At 39.7% G+C, this 17275-nt stretch overlaps 1 protein-coding gene across 2 annotated transcripts in view; it reads left to right on the top strand.

The window, feature by feature from the left end:
- The first annotated feature begins 9266 nt into the window (after window positions 1-9266).
- EPHA3 (EPH receptor A3) overlaps window positions 9267-17275 on the top strand; it is a 355543-nt gene continuing 347534 nt past the window's right edge. For both annotated transcript variants that reach the window (XM_058570678.1, XM_058570677.1), the window contains exon 1: window positions 9267-9424. In XM_058570678.1, coding sequence (XP_058426661.1) covers window positions 9337-9424 — 88 coding nt within the window. In that variant the 5' untranslated portion in view covers window positions 9267-9336. The remainder of the gene's footprint in view (window positions 9425-17275) is intronic.

The following is a 17275-nucleotide window of genomic DNA, read 5'->3' as shown; positions in this document are numbered from 1 at the left end:
AAATGCCGGGAAGACAGCAGTGAACAAAACAGACCAAAATCTGGCATTTACATTATATATTCTTAATTACTTAGTATTTTGGATGAAGTCACCTTTTGACAGGCTCAGACTTTGTCACAGTGGTCTGTAAGGCTACTTAGTATCCACAGGTTCTCCTCGCATTTCTACCACTGCAGCATTCTGGCCTTCACAAGGCTCATCATAATACAGGATGGTATTTCTTAGGTTAGTCATATTACTCTGTCAATGGAGGGTCTCCAGCAACCCATCAAATATAGTCCTGAGTTAGAAGATTGTTAAACAAGGACATTGTTGAATATTATGGAAGTTGTGCCAACTTCCTGTGAAGGATATTAAAAATAGATAATTTAAGTCTTTACGGTGAAGATAGAAAATAGATTAATTTTTCTAAGGTAGGCATGCTCTCCTCCAGAGGAAAAGCTCATCCCTACAAGGCTTTTCTGTACTTACTCAAAGAGTGTATCATGTCTCTGTTGAAAATCATGATCGGGTGAGTCACTTACTAATGCGAGCAAGACACATTGCACAGGAGCGCCAGGGAGATTGCTTCCTCACAAGGATCAGGACGTTTGGTCTGTGCATTTTTATTTTGATCCCTTCTAGAGTTGTAAACCTTTAAATTTAAAGTGCTAAAGCCAAATTCCTCTATTTTTGTTATATTTGTTGCTCTCTGCAATACCTTTACCACATATGCTATAGGAGAGCCCCTGTCCTCTCTCCACCCCTTAAAACACTAAAAGAAATTCTTAGGTAATGACTATCCATTTTGGAGATTCTGTTTATTTTATTGTCAGTTTTATCATGTTTCCTTATCTTTTTCAGTAAACTTTACTAAATCATATATTTTGCAGAAAATATCTGTAATATACTGTAAATCTTACATCCATGTCATTCTCATACATTTTGGTGGGAAAACTTAATGAGGAAACACCGTGTAAAAGGGAGAATGCTAAAGAAGAAGCTATGCCACTCATTTCGACACGTTTTGGTGTGGAAGTGGGTAGTCTCTGGACCAGGAGTCAAATGTGATGCTTCCCTTTCTTGATTCCTCGGAGCTACCACGAACTCATCACAGGGTCCAGACCAGTAAAGTGAAAAAGTGTTATGTGATTAGATAAAACTCATAGAGGTGCATAGGCATCCATGCCTTCTTAATTACTGCCAATTAGGAAATTAATTAAGCTGAACCTAAAAACAAAGTCCTGTTAATTCCTGTGAAGACCTCCGGGCTCTGCGTCAAGGAACAGATCTGAGGAGCTGAATCCTGAGCGGCGGCGGCGGCTGCCTCCGCAGAGCCCTCTAGCGGAGGGCATGGCCTATAGCAGTTTCCTCAGCCAGGGCTTACCAAGAAATCTTTCCTGTGACGTCACTCCTCTATTTGTGTAGACGCGGTAGTCCCTCCCTCAGACAGACTTCCTGCATGTGAATTCGACTTGTGAATTTATTCCAGTTTGTGTACTCTAAAGTGAATTGGGAAAAGGTCCAAATTTCCACTTGTGCTTTACTTGTGCAAGTGTTTCAAAAAATAATTATGGAATATCTGAGCCTAAACTAGCTAAATAATAGAAATTGCAAATTGAATGCATTTGAAATAATAAGAATATAACGTGCACATTTTGAATCCTTTCATTGCCATAACTAAGAACTGTAAGAGGGTATAGTTTTTGTTCTAGGAAATATTTATATAAATAGTATATTGTAATTATTTTTATGTATTTTAGGTGCAATCCCTTTTAACTTGATTTATTTTTAAAATTAGTTACCTTTTGAGCTTCAATAACCTCTGTAAAATACGGATTTTTTTATTTAAGAAAATATATCTGGAGATATAAAAACCTAGAGTTTGAAATGGAAGTAGCTTCCATTTTAACCTGGGAAATCTTGCGCTGTAAAGATGATTGACATTAAGATGTGGATTACCTGCCACATTCTAAATTATTTATCGTTATTTAACCACTGCATTGACGTGACCTAGTAGGCATCGCTGACCCACAGCACAGTCCAGGAGACAAATTGGAAAAGCAGGTGAGGCTACTGGGCGCTTGTGGGAACCAGAGCATCCGTGGAAAATCACGGATGTTTGACACTGTTGAATGTAAGATCCCTAGGACTTAATATGGATCATCTTTCCCGTTCCCGGCTGAATTGACGACTATGGTTAGACAAGCACATAATCAGTTAATTTTTCTGCATTGTGTAATGCTCTTTTATGTTCAGGCTTACAAGATAATTGAGAAACAAAATTGAAGCCATGTGTTCTCAAAATATACTCCTCTAAAGCATTAATAACCCTTTCCTACCTTTCGAGGTATGTTTTAAGATGCTTGGGATGCACCTACAGTTTCACCTGAGCTGTAAATATAGCTTAACTTATGACATCGTGAAAAAAAGTTCCCTTCAATCAGTAGGCCATACTGTTATTTCTTGTTTTACTGAACCATAGATCAATACAGAGAGGAAATTCCAATGCTATTTTTGTATTTAAAATTAATTGATTAGAAATGAGGGACATTATTTTTTCATCTTTAGATAAATTTCCTAATACTTATAAACATAAATTCATTTTGTATTAAGTCATGGGTTTGTTTTTACAGTGAGTTTCTTACGCTTGTTAAGCCTTGCAAATCTCCTTGGATAGTTAAAATTTGATCTCAGTACATATGTTGAGAAATTATCATCAAACTGTCATTATCACATATTCAACATATCCTAACAAAATGAAATAGATTATTATACATTCTAGTGTTGAACAGTGTCTCTTCTCTTCTAGATAATGTTTAGTATTCACTTTGTCATTGAAGAATTTAAAATATTGGGCAGACAATTCATACCCTTAAAACAGTTAAATAACAATGCAGATCAGTCAGTTATGACATGCCCACAGGAATGATAGAGATGAAAGTGAAATGAGAGTTCACAGTAATGATCAATGAGTCTTGACTGCATATCTTCAAGGAGAGAGGGGTAAGGATAATATAGGATTATCGAACTAGTTTGTGGGAACTTGAGGTTTATCTTGAAGTTTCCTGGGAGATAAGGTTGCATCAATTGGACCATGTATTCCCATATCTTTATCATCTGACTTTTTTGGTATTTTAATACTTGTATTTAAATATATATCTACGTATTTATAATAATTTTCCAAACAAAATCTATGTATTCTAGAACTTTGCCATACAAAATGCTGTCACACCTGCAGAAGACATCCCTGGGAACTTTTCAGAATTGCAGAACCTCAGGTCCTGTCCTGGATTTACTAACCCAGAATCTGCATTTTAACCAGCTCCCCAATCTTTTGTATTAAAGACTGAGACGTCCTGCTCTAAAACACTATTGGGTAACGTCTTGATACAGTATTTCGTGTGTGTGTGAATGAGTGTATGTATGTACCTGAATGCATATGTGTGTGTAAATATATATGATTATTTCTCAAAAATGGACTTAAAAGGACTATGCTATAGGTTCTATTTCAGCCAAACACTCCCCTCCCTAACCACCCCCCCCCCACCCCCGCCCATGCTCAGAGTTTGCTCAGAGCTTTGGTACATTTTCCTTAGATTTTAAGATGAACTCTTGGCTTGTTTGGACTGTCTTTTTGCAAGAGAAATGGAAGACTAGGAACTAATGGTAGTGGTAAAGTTTGTTTTTAAAAATGGAGAAATGTTCCAGAGGTAATTAGAAACGTGAGTCTAAGAGAATGTTTTAAGCAAGCACTGGTTAAGCCTAACAAGCAAATCACATTTATGATCTATTTTTTGCTTTTCTTTTGACGACTTTATAACAATTGGATGAAATCTTTCTAGTTTACAATTAGCATTTTTCAACTAATTCAGGCATGCTAATTTTTATATTCATTGCATAAACTTGTATATTTAAATTCAAGATGTATTAATTCAGTGGATATTAGTTAAAATACAGCAAATTAATTTGTGCAAACTATTGTGACTAGTTTCAAATCCAAAATTCAGTAACTGTCCCGAAAAATCAGGGCCCTTCAAGAAGCTTTATTGGATTATTCAATTCTTCTAATAACCCTCAAACACTTAGGTATCAGATTATTTCCTGCAATGTTTCTCATACCTATTTTTTCTAGCATTTTCTTTGTATAATGGCAAGATCCCTCAGATACTCTCCCTATTGTTGCCTTTGATGTGTGAACAGAATGAAGTCACTATGTTTCAGTCTTTCTCTAACTGTAAAATGATAGGTTCTAAAGAATTTTGCAGCACTAATATGATTTTTCTAGGAGGGGAATCCCAGTCCTGTGTTCTTTCCGTTAACTGAAAAAACCATTTGTTGTCAATTTTCATCAAATTCTAGCTTTTTTTTTTGGTTGACTGCCACTTTCCTGAAATTTTCATCTCTCTTGTCATCTCTGACTCTCTCTTTCCCTTTGTTTTATGATATTTACTCCTACTCAATTAATTCTGATCACTTTACATCCTCTGTCTGCCTTTTGAATATTTTATTTAACAGAATTGATTTCCCCTTCACTGTTTATGATCTTTCTGAGCAATTTCATCTACTCCAGTGGATTAAGCTACTACCACTTTACTAATGATTGTTTACTTTGCAGTTTCTAATCTGCCTTCCCTCTGGGCTTTTTCTTCTATGTCTAACTACTGGTTTGAATGTTTGCACTTGCATCTCACCATCTCCTAAACAGAAGTCGTTATTTTCCCACCATTTCTCCATATCCCAAACTTGATCCACCAAATTCCTTATCACTTAATTGCATCACTAATCAGTGAAGCACGTGAGACAGAAATCTTGTAAGTCTCTCCCAGTTTTTCATGCTCTCATTACCCCCTGCTCTCCCCTTTTCTAGGCTTACCTTCTTGACAGAGTAGTACATGTACTCTTTCTACTTCCTCACTTTCCATTTACTCCTTCATCTTAATCCTACTTGCAGCCCAATTACCACACCTAAACTGCTACCTCCAAAGTCACCAAAACCTTCCGTTGTCAAATCCAATTGTCACTTTTCAGTCAATATCTTCCTGGATATTTTTGTGGCATGCACTCTTGACTATGAACTGTTTGGGAAACCCTTAAAAGGTTTGGCTTCTAACATGCTAATCTCTTCTAGTTCTTTGCTCTTCTCTGTTTCTACTGCTAGGGTTTCATCCTTGCAAATGGATCTTTCTGCCAACACTTTGCTTCCACGAATGAACCTACTTATTTCTTTATATACTAACTATTTGCAAAGGAAATTATCTCCAAAGGAACAACTACAGTCAAGGTCTTTGTCTCCTAAGAGTTCATCTACCCTTGGCTTTCCCTCAGGTGACTTCATCTAGATATACCTAAAATAGAAATGTTTCTATCTCATGCCCATTCTCCCTCTTCAAACCTCTCTTGCATTTCTGACTATCTCTTCACTCAAGCCAGAGACTGAAAGGCCTCCTAGACATTTTCATCTACCTCATTTCTCATAATCAATCTATTATGAAGTTTTGCCAATTCCCCCTACTTGTATTTGTGTAATTTGCTGTTCTACTATTACTGCTCTGTATCTTACCCTCTACATCTCTCTTCTAGATCAAGATAAAAATATGTATTGGACGCTTTTAATGTGGCAAGCACTAGGCTTGCATTTTATCTGTATGATCCCAAATCTCATATAATCCTTACAACATCCCTATGAGATAGGATCTGTTATTATTAGAACTTTACTAAGAGTAACAGAGCCAGGGAAGTCACCTAGGTCCCATGGTAACTTAGAGCCCCACTCATACCTCTACGTGATAAGGGCTGTCTTATTGCAAAGGGATCCTAATTGGTCTCTTGGCTCCAAATTGGTGTTTTTGCTTCCATTTCACCCTCCCCACTTAAATATGTCAAAGTGATCAAAATGCAGACTGAATATGTCTCTCTTCTGCCCCTCATCGCTCTTAAATCCAAACGCCTTAGAAGAGCCGGTGGAATTCTTCATAATCATGCTCCTTCCTAACCCTTCTGTCTCCCTTTCTCATACTCCCTGACACTACCTGGAAATCCATGCTCTGGTAACAGAGGTATTTGTCATTTTCTCCAGAAAGCATGTTTCTTCTGACTTCTCAGAACTCTTTTCTTTAAAACACGTCTTTCCCTCAGTGCCAGTTAATTGCCATCTACTCCAGGGAAGTATCTTTTATCTCCTAACTTGAGTAACCTCCCCCTGCATCACTTAGTATGAAAACACCCTACATGCACCTCTATCTAACACTAGCCATGATTTCTCCAGGTGATGCTGTTATTTTAAAGGGGAGGGCAAGGGCTTATTCATGTTTCTACCCTCAGTGTCTAGCACTCGGTCAGGCACATGTTAGGCACTCACATTCTGCTGAACTGAACTATTACGTGAACTAAATATTGCAAATGTCTTAGTCAGCTCCCTCTTCCTCAACCCCAAATCCAATTTTTCTTTGGGGAATATTGTTTATTTCACCTCAAACATGGGTTCTTATTTCATCTTGTATCTTCCTTCTTTCTGTTACATGGAGCCTAGTTTAGTTCCTTATCACTTTAGTTTTACTTTAAAAATAGCCCCAAATCTCACCACCCTCCCTCTGATTTTCCCTTTTTCACCCTCAGCAATGGTTCTCAAACGTCGAGGAGAGGACCACAGGATCACCTGAGGAGCTTGTCAAGTTGCAGGTTCCTGGGTCCCAGCTCAGAGATTCAGATTCAGTAAGCAGAGGGATATGCACTTTTAATAAGTACCCCGGGTGCTTCAATAGCAGGTGGTCCATAGGCCTCGGGTGGAGACACTCTGCTCTATGCTGTCGGGAAAATTTCTTTCTAAAACTCAGATATGATCAAGCTATTACTTGCTGAAATGCTTTTGATATCTCTCTTTTGTCTAGAATATACTGTAAAATCATCGACATGTAGCATAGAAATGACTGCAGTTTCCCATCTGCCTTTTGAAGAACGTGCCCTAGCACTCTGTCTCTACCCTTCACCTCTGTATCCTGGCCCTATTTGTATCACACACATTCAATGCTCTATATCTGCCAGAGGCTTTCTTCTGCCCACACTTGGAAATACTATGATTTTGTTTCTGTCCTGTCTGCCCACCTGAAGTGCCTTTTGAACCATTCTCTAACTGGTGAACTCCTACTCATCCTTCAAGCTACAGCTCAGTTCTTACTTTCTTGCTGAGGCCGTCCCTGACCTGCTGCCCTCACCTCTATCCTACTTTGGTCAAATTCATGGCTCCCCTCAATTTGAGGCATCCCTCTTTTTCACATCTCTCCAGAACGGCACTCAGATTATGGAAACTCCTTACTTATTGTCTGATGTTTCTTGACCTAGAGAGTCTGTAATTGAGAGGTCCTAGGTTTACATTATGTTCCCAGGCCAAGAATTGCTTTGGACTCATTTTGACACTATTGTGGCTTCCTTCAAACGTGAAAGGCTCTTTCCACAGTGACAAACATTTTAAGTGTGAAAAGGGAAGGCGTGTGAGGGGAGCCAATTTGTGTTCATATCAGCACATTGGCATGTTTGTCCAAAATGTTTTTAAATTGTCACTTCCAAATAAGTCTTCATTTTCTTTCAAGCTTCAGAAAAATTTTATCTAACCCTAGAACAATGGAACCATGCCTCGTGGAAAGACTAAAGTTGTGTTGGAACTTTAAAAAATGCCAGAGTCACCACTATCTGTGCCCTCTGTTCAGTATCTGCCATTCTTTTCAATTCTGACAGACTTGGCACTGAAGAGGGTTCTACAGCCTCCAGTGACATAATGTGGGAGGAAGCTAGAGACGCACAGTAACAAGGCACACACACATACACACACACACACATGAGTGAGCAGGTCACTCTTTTCCTTTGCTTCCACTACCCTTCTCCAGCCCACAGCCCAGCCAACAAACTATTATCAGAAGCCACTAATTTAAATTCATGTGAAAATTGTGTTCTCGCATTAAAAACATAGTGTTCGTGAAATGAATATCTTATCAGCGAGGACTTCAGGTCCTTACTGAGAGGCCACAACTTCCAGCTCTGAAACTGATCACTGGTCTTAAAGCTGTCACCTACCATTACTTTCTGGACTTGTGCAAGGAATGCAAGTCTTGTTTTCTGTTTAGAATAGGAGAAGATAGATGAGCGGGAGGATATCTGAGTGATGATTTTCTGGGGGATGTTTTAAAGATAAGTGAGAATAGTTTTCAAAATATAAATTACAAAATTATTTGGTTGAAATGGATTGCAATTATATTGTCCAGCAAGGGAGCTGGAAATAAGAGAAGTCATTTACAACCTCGGTGTAAGGTAAGTGAGAAAGTGCAAGGACACTGTTGCTTGGCCATGGGTTTGGAATGTTAAAGAACAGTATCCAACTATTATCAGATTGGCAGTGGCTGAAAAGCTGAGAGGGGAGCCGTGAACTACGATCTCACAGAGCCGGGAGGTCCTAAGGCGAGGACTGGGAGGGTGGTGGCGCTCTCAGGGACGTGAGGCTTCACTTGTATCACTCCTCCTTAGAGCCGCAGCACAGGACGCGGGGCGCAGCTGACCTGCAGCTCTTCTGAGGCTGGGCTTGTTCACTTCCTTAGGGTGCTGAAGGTTCCTTCCCAGTCTGGAAAAAGTGTTCCGTAGGCACCAAAATCCCTGGGCCGAATCTGTTCATGAGCCCTGCTACCATGTGGTGTAGAACTGAAGACACCTTCTGCTCCGGGGTGTGTGAGTGTCCTTCTGCACCACAAAGGACTCGTGCAAGTTACGATCACATTGAAATAGGAAAGGAATAATTGCATTTTTCCTTTGAATTATACGATCCTCCTTGATATTTCTTTAAATGACAGCTCCTGTTCTTTTGATAACAAACATTTCTCTGGCATTTCAGTTTCTTTTCCACTCACAGTGCCATATGACACTCCTATCAGGGTTTCTGGTTTCTTCAGGGAATTCACCTACAGAGATGTACAGCAAACAATAAAACAGAGGCTTTTCATTAAAAATAAAGAAGGGGTGTTCTTCTTTCCCCGCCACTACTCTCCACCACTGCCCCATCACAATTTCTGGAGTTCCTGCCCCGCTGGCGACGCCTCTCCGCCCCCCGCCCGCGGCCCCGCTCCCCAGCCCTGTGGTCGGAGCCCCCCGTGCTGGCCTCCTTCGGCGCCGCTGCCGACGGCGCTAGGACCCAGCGCGGCCCGAGTGAGGCTGGCGGACAGGCGGCCAGACTCCTCCTTATCTCCAGTGTCAAACTTGACATCAGCCTGCAGCGGAGCATGGTAACTTCTCCAGCAATCAGCGCGCTCCCCCTCACAGCAGTGGCATGCTTCATGGAGATATGCTCCTCTCACTGCCCTCTGCACCAGCAACATGGATTGTCACCTCTCCATCCTCCTCCTCCTCAGCGGCTCTGTGCTCCGCTGCCTCGGGGCGCTGATTCTCCAGCCTTCCAATGAAGGTAAGCCAGGTACCGCGCAGCCCTGCCCCGGGCTGACCTCCCCGGAGCACGTTCTCGCCGAAGCTTTCCAGCTCGGGAAGGCACCTCAGAAGAAAGCACGTTGCTCTGAGAGCAGACTATAGATGCGCTTTTATTTTCCTCTGTCTTCTAAAACACTGTAAGAAAGAATTTTGGATTGCCTAAACCTAAAATGTGTTTTTAATCTGATACCAATTCAAGCAATTACCTTGTTTGCCAATTTTGAGCAGAAAGAAAGAAAAATCCTCCAGTTTTACAACCCAAGATGTTAATTGCCAAATAGCTGTGGCAGTATTTTATTTTCTCATTGTGACAATGTAGTACTCTGAGAAGTTGAAAAGAACATTCAGCCCGCCTCTCTAGATTCTTCAATATAAGTGTAATGACAGGTTGTTCCTACTTAGGATCATGGCATTTATGAATGGACTAAAGGGAAATCAGAGTTTGTTAAAGCTGAGGGGTGTGTGTGTGTGTGTGCGTGTGTGCATGTGTTATGTTGCAACTGCTGTATTGAAGTGATGTGTATCCCGCCAGGCGATGGTTTGCTCTGTGGCACAGGTTCTAATGAGCAGCATATGCCACATTAACATAAGTAATATTTGCAGGAATTAAAAATAAGCTTAGGTTGGATTCCCTTTGTTTAAGGGCTTCTATACGAATAGGAGAATGTACTTAATGAATAGTGAAAAGCTCCTTGGTAGGTATAGTAAATAACTGAATAGCAAATTAAGAAAGAATGTTCATATGCAGCATATGCAGCAAATGGCATTTCCTTGATGTTGGGTTCTATATTTTCCTCGTAATGGACATTCATCCCTTTACAACGGGTTAAAGTGCAAACCTAGTGTTGAGGACACCAATGTTTCCTCTAAGATTGTGTATTTAATAGATACATTGCCTTTCTCCTGTGTACCTTTTGTGATTTATTCCTAATGATTTGTGAATACAGTCACTAACTCGTCAGACAGACTTCTCTGAATAATTGATTGCTTTAAAGCAACACTTACAACTTTGATTTCCTCTTAATCATTTTGAACTTATAACAATAACAGTTAGCAATTTATTTAGCAGTTTAGGAATACTGAACAATCGATTTGCAAATGCTACATTATATTATGTCACTCACTAAAAAAAAATTGGCAAGCCAATACTGTTGTATATTGTATACATTATTTTGAAAAACTCAAAATATTTAGAAACTTTAATTAAACATAAAAACTGCCTCATATTTGGTGACCTACTTTCACTGCTAACAGAGGAGATTAATTTCATTCTTTCCGCAGTACTGGCTTTATCAATTTGGCAGATTTCATTAAATTTCTATGCCTTTTTTTAATTGGGAAATTGAAAATTCGGAAATATAAGCATCAAGAAAATCATCTTACCTACAAGTGATTCTTTTTAACAAATCAAATTAAAATGTTTATTTGAAAGTAATGGTCAATCATTCTTTATGAATGAAAGGCAAGAGTAGTAATTTGTATAATGCGTCACATATCAATAAGTTAAAATTAGTGTGTGTTTAATCTTTTGGTTTCTTTGAAGATATTAAAGTATTGGCAATAATTGGAAAAATAGTAATATTATTCCCATATTGCTATGATAAATTGTATTTCTCCAGATGGAATATTTATAAACTATTTAGATAATGGATTTTACTAAATTAATAATGCACAGCACTATAGCTGAGAGTTACTATTTTTGTGGAAAACATAACCTTTTTGTAAATTGCAAGAGAAAAAAAGACCCTTTAAACTTATTCACACTTACATAAAATTAATATTAATTTAATGAAACAAGAATAATCAAATGCAAATTGCTTCTAAACCATACCTTGTGTATGTTTGGGTGTATAATGCATATTATTATACAGGCAGGTTCACATTAACAATATGTATATAGAAAGGTAAATACACTCAGAAAACTGACATGATTACATTTAATTTGCTTGGGTAAAAGTTTATCTCTACATTGTTCATGGGATTATTCTTTCCAAATTGTGTCTTATGGGTAATGTCTCCTTTTCCTTCTGAAGTCATGAAGGGAAGCTTTGAAGCAAAATTTAAAATGAATGATTTAACTTGGGTAATATTTGAGTTAAGTTTTAAATATTAATACAATAGCTTGGGTCTTAGTTGTTGAGTTGAATAACATGAAAAGCGAAAAATCCAAGTATGTGCCAAGGTTTCCATGCAATTGCTCTATGTCATTTGAATAGAAAGCAATGCTTTTGAAAATTCATATATTGCGTAGAAAGAACAATGATAAAAGGAATCTCATTAATATAGCTTTCTGAGAGAAATTTTGAAAACTGAAACATGAAATACTAGGTTGCATTTAAAATACTATGCTAAAAATTATATTTCAACACTACAGAAAATTTGCTAAAAATTTACTAGTAAATTTTACTATAATTTATTCTGCAATCTATTCTGAAGTTAGGCCTGATAGAACTAAGAGAGAACAAAATCAAGCCATCGAGTTAATTGTTAGGAAACTTGCCATTGTGTGATTTTTTTTTAATTGGAGATTTGATCATCAAATATCAATATTGAAATGCCATGGTCCCATGATAAGAAAAAAAGTTAGAAAAAGTTTAATCTGCGCTTCCCTTTAATTAATCCAGTTGCAAATAACTTGCTAATATGCTTTCAAGAAAATGATTCCAGATGATACTCTCCATCATCCTCGATGAAAATAGATTATTCATAATTTCAATGATCGCTTAAATCAAGAATTGCCCTATATACTTAAACAGAAACTTTATAAAAGCTGCATAGAACTTTATTAAAATCTTATCAGGCCTCTGTTTACATGACACACCAAGAAAAGACTTTCAATGAGAAATCCACTACTTTACAAGACAAAATAGAATTGCTACACTATGTGCTATTAGAAAAGTTCCTGTATTTGCTCCCTGCTCCCATCCCAGAGGGTGACGATTGATAAATAGAAATGACTTTGGAAAGAGGTTAAAACGTGATATGAAGTGAAGTATCAACTGTTATTAGTTCAGTCTCTTTCAGCATTGGATAAAGTACTCTCTTTCCACATTTGAAGCAGTCTAAGGCAGAATGCACTGCTTATTCATTGGTACATAATACACTAAATCATTTTTCTATCCAAAAGTGTTTGAAAATTAGATTAATGTTTACTCATAGAGATTTTACATTGGAAATCAGAGTTTTCAAAATAAAAGTGAATGAAATTAAATCTACATATTTATGTACTACTTATTTTGGAAGACCTTTATTGGAGTGACTGGGACACCATTTCCGTGAAATGTATTTCACTGACCATAAATTTCCTAAGTACTGGAGAAGACTGTGTGATTGTTTGAGGCTGAAAAGTAAAACTCACAGTTGAACACTGTATGCTGCTCTTTGAGGATCAGGAGACAAGAAACATTTAAATAATGGATTTTTCTCTTTTTAGAAACTACTGTGAATTGGCATCACTTTTTACATAAACACTTAATCTCAAATAAGAATACACTGTGATTGAAACATTAATAGAGAACTAAGCGATCATATCATCTTTATAAATTTTTTGGAAGGGGGTTTACATTTGCTTTTAATAGCATTTCATCATGCTAGACTAAATAATTGAATGCATTATACATTTTTGTAATTTAATAGCTCTCCTAATAGCTCGCCCCTACCTCCCCCCAGCAGTTATAACTGTGCTATTTGCCTGGAGGTAGGAGAAACCTTAATTTCACTCTTTTATAACCCACAACAGTTAACACTTGACCTAGGTCATTAACAGGATTATCAGCAAATTTGTTTAAGCTTTTACTGACAACCTGAATTGCTATGATAATATTTTGATTGTGCCGGAAAGAAACTTCTTGTAACCTCTCAAAATTTATCATGAAATTAATTCATTCAAAATCTATGTCTTCCTAGAGACTAATATTGATAATAATAATTCAAGTGGAGAAAAGATCTACTTTGATACCCCATTTTCCTCACTCTTATGTTTTATACATCACACCATTCTAGTCTTTGTCATAAATGAGTGATTAAAAACTCTTTTAAATATTAAATATTCTGGCAATATCAATAGATTTATAAATACAAATCAGCTTCACTGTAACTATCAACATTTTCAACTTTATACTTTTTTATTATTGGTGCTATAGTTGATATCATTATTCTGCCTATTTTAAGATATGAAGTCAATTAGATCTATTTATAATTCAGAAGCAACTGAAACTATAAAATGCAAACTGTATATAATAAAACACCATTGCCACGTGTTAGATCATGGTTGCATTTTATATAAAGTGTCTTTTCCATGACACACTAGGAACTGGGAGCTACAATGAAAAGCACTTAAAATTAATATAAAAAATTTAAACAAAATGTTGTACACAATCAGAACTTAAAGGTATTTTTTTTAGCATTGTTTAGTGGGTTTAGGCAGTTTCATGTGAAATTTTTATTACTTGAATATAATCATGGTTTGCTCCTTGCTCGTATAAACAACTAGGTAGTTTTACCTTGACTCTTAAGAAACTTATTTTTAAAGAAAGGATTTAGTAAGAATTTATCATGTTTATATATTATCCACATTTTACTACTCAAATTTTGGTGTTTTCTTTAAGAGTTCCTCACTTTTAATTAAGAGTTCCTCACTTTTAATACTTTCTCACTATAACATTCTTTATAAAGATCCCTAAATGTTAAAACTGTTTCTGAAACTTTGGAATTTTCCTGAAATAAAATATATGCAATTTTTAAATATCAAATAATCAGTTACATATGCAAAGGATTTTTAAAGGCAAAACATACTTCCACAGTATATTTGATTTACTAACTTCCACGCAAATGCAAACAGCAAGAACTGTTCTTGGGAGTTACATTTTCCAAGTCATAAAATCTTCAAGAAAGTATTAATAAAACTTTCCACAAATCATCAAAACTCGATAAGTTCTTACAGACATTTACTTACTAAGAAATCTGTGATGTGAGTTACCTTTGATTTTAGTCATTTTCCAATGATTTTGGTTGGCATAAATGCTAGATGTAAGAGGAAATATGTATTTCTTGGAAGAACAGTGTTTTACAAATCATTTTCTGTCAAGATCCTCAACTTTATTTTTTAATATACACATTTCTCCTTGAAAACATTTAATAAACCTTGCTCTTTTAATTTCTGTTTGATAAAACATTTAGAAGAACAGATGCAGGTGTCCCCTTTTGGTTGTGTTTTCAAAGATCTGGGTTTTATCACCAGGGAGGTCAATGCAGGGCTATTACCAAGTGCTCAAATGCTTTCCACAGAGTTTTCAAATAAAGGGTTGACTGGTGGTGTGAAATGTTCATTATACTATTCATCCAGGTATAACAACAACCAAGATTTGAAATTTATTTCTCAAAAATTTGAAAACCTTAGATAATTCATCTGTAGTAACTTCCGAAATAAAAGCAATGTTGTAACTTTTATAAAATGCAAAGGATTCCAGTCACAAATCAATGGAGAGAAACACTCCTCCTTGGAAGCGGGATGTGGGCCGGACGCCCCTTGATTTCACTCCGCGGGTCTGTTACCAGCTGCCCAGGATCAGGTAGTTCTTGGAATCTGGCAGGAGGTTTTCTCTTGGAAAAGTCTGGAAGTCAGCAAGTTTTAGTTTGCCTCCTACCAGCTTTCTTTGAAATAAAACAGGGGGGTCGATTACCAAGAAAAAAGTCTTTTCAAGGGAAAAGAAAATAAAAAAAGTTGATTAGAAAGACGGAGGGGTAGGGAAGTGCAGAGGGTCTAGAGCCGACGTTAATATATAAATCTTTTGCTTAAAGGAAAAATATTTATCACTTAAAACATCTGGCTAATCAATTTTCATTAAATCCCTAAAACCCTGCACGCTTACAAAGAAGGAGGCGGGGGACTGCGTTTGCTTGTTTCTCCTCTCAAGTTTACACACTTTTGATTTTTCCCCAGAAGAAAATATTTTGTCCAGGGAAGTTTTAAGAGTGTAAGTCCAAGAACGCTTCCCCGTTTGGATGCCCGGGCGAACGCATGCGGAGGGTGGGTGGAATCAAAACCAGTTCAGCAAAGAAAGCCTCCAACTTGGAGCGAGGTTATTAAACTGGAAGCCCTGAGTGTGGAACCCCCGCCCTCCGTTCATTTTCTGCACCATGTCCTGCTGTTCCAGTCAAAGCAAAGGGTGAAAATCCACATAATCCAAACCCACATGGTTAAGTCTGAATAAAAGGCGAGGACGGGGGGGGGGGGGAACAAGTGGCAGCACTGTACAAACAAATGTTTTGAAGAATCTTAGCCGTGGACTGGGGTGGCCACGCGAGGGGAGGACGGCGCTTCTTTTCCTTCGCGTCACACCTCCCACCTTTGATCATGCAATGCTGATGAAATTTCAGAAGTGTGCCCTGAGAAGTTTTAGCACGCAGCAGGGCTTTACCGTAGCGACAGTCATGTGGCAGCAGAGAGATGAGCAGGCGCTCCTCGCCGCCACCACACCCACCCCCAGAGCGTCCTATCCTCCAACTATTCGCCGCCAGGACCAGGCGCAGTGATGCGGCGGGAAAACGGGGTCTCCCAGCAGTTCACCCCTTTTCTCTCCGCATCGCACTGAAGACCAAATCAGAAAACCCGCACTGCGGGTCCGCACGCCGCCAGCCGCAGCCCTCCCGGGGCCGCTGGCGGCCAAAGCCCGTCGGGCCGCGCGCCGAGCTGGGCGGGCGGGGCGCACGCGGAGCCCTGCGGCGGGCGGTGCGGGCGGCCAGCGCGCGGGGCCGGGCTGCGGCGGGGGCGGCGCGAGGGCGCCGGTTGCGGGCGGCGGACGTGCGCCCTCTGCCTGCGGCCGCTGCTGCGCTGCGCTCGGGCCGGCGCGTCCGCGCACCTGGACTCGCGCACCTGGGCGCGCTCCCGCCCCGAGGGCGCCGTGGCTCGGACCGGCCGGCACGGCCTGACTTTCACGGCCGACTACGACCCGAGCCCCGTGTCACCTCCCTCCACACCCCGTCAGCCAGCCTCTGCAGCCCGGCGGTGGCGCGCCCTCTCGCCCCGTGGTCACGGCCCCGGGTGAGGGCGGGAGGAGGCCGGCTCTGCGGGGCTCCCAGACCCCCTGCACGTGGGAAAGCCTGGTGCCCCGGCCTGGGTGCGCACGCACGGAGGCGCCTGGGACGTGCAGGGTTCTGCTTGCTGCCTCTGGACGGACTTTCCTTCCGTCCTTCAGTCGCTAGACTGAAATGAGGAATCTTTCAGTTTTCTTTAAAGCCGCCTACTAATGCCACCTGTAACACCCTTCATGAGAGCTAAGGGGCATGTTCCAAGACTCTTCCCCGTGCACGGTCGGAAGTTGTCTGTTTTCTCCCACAGCCCCATAGTTGATGGGCACCGTTTCATTAAAAGAGGATATTTTCGTCTTCTGACTTTCGGGGTGAACCTGGAATGAGCCAGAGAGGGCTTCTGGGAGCGGTGTTATGGAGGTAGGTGTGGAGTGGGAGGATGCTGATGTTTCTGTGCTTGTATGGATCTTGAGTGTTTTTCATAAAAGATACAATTGTTGAATCCAGGGGGTTCCGAGGCTGACTATGGCCTCAGTGCCATACCCACCATTGGGATAACAATTGCACAGAGTTTCGCTGGTTAGAAAGATTTTCCCCTCACGTTATCATTCCCCGCTTACCGGACCTCACTTAATCCTTAAAGCGGCCCTGAAATAGGTATGAGGACATCTCCCATTGTTCCAGCTGAGGAAACTGATCACAGCAAAGGAGCCCCCGAGCCAGGCCCTCTCTCGCCTGCGTCTTGGTTTTAACCCCACAGGTTTCCTCCTGTGCACAACTGCCTGTGAGTTAGGGGGGCGTC

The sequence above is a fragment of the Diceros bicornis genome, chromosome 27 (genome assembly GCF_020826845.1).
Source record: "Diceros bicornis minor isolate mBicDic1 chromosome 27, mDicBic1.mat.cur, whole genome shotgun sequence".
NCBI classification, from domain to species: domain Eukaryota; kingdom Metazoa; phylum Chordata; class Mammalia; order Perissodactyla; family Rhinocerotidae; genus Diceros; species Diceros bicornis.
The sequence above is the reverse complement of the archived record's forward strand: the minus strand, read 5'-3'. Positions and strand labels throughout refer to the sequence as shown.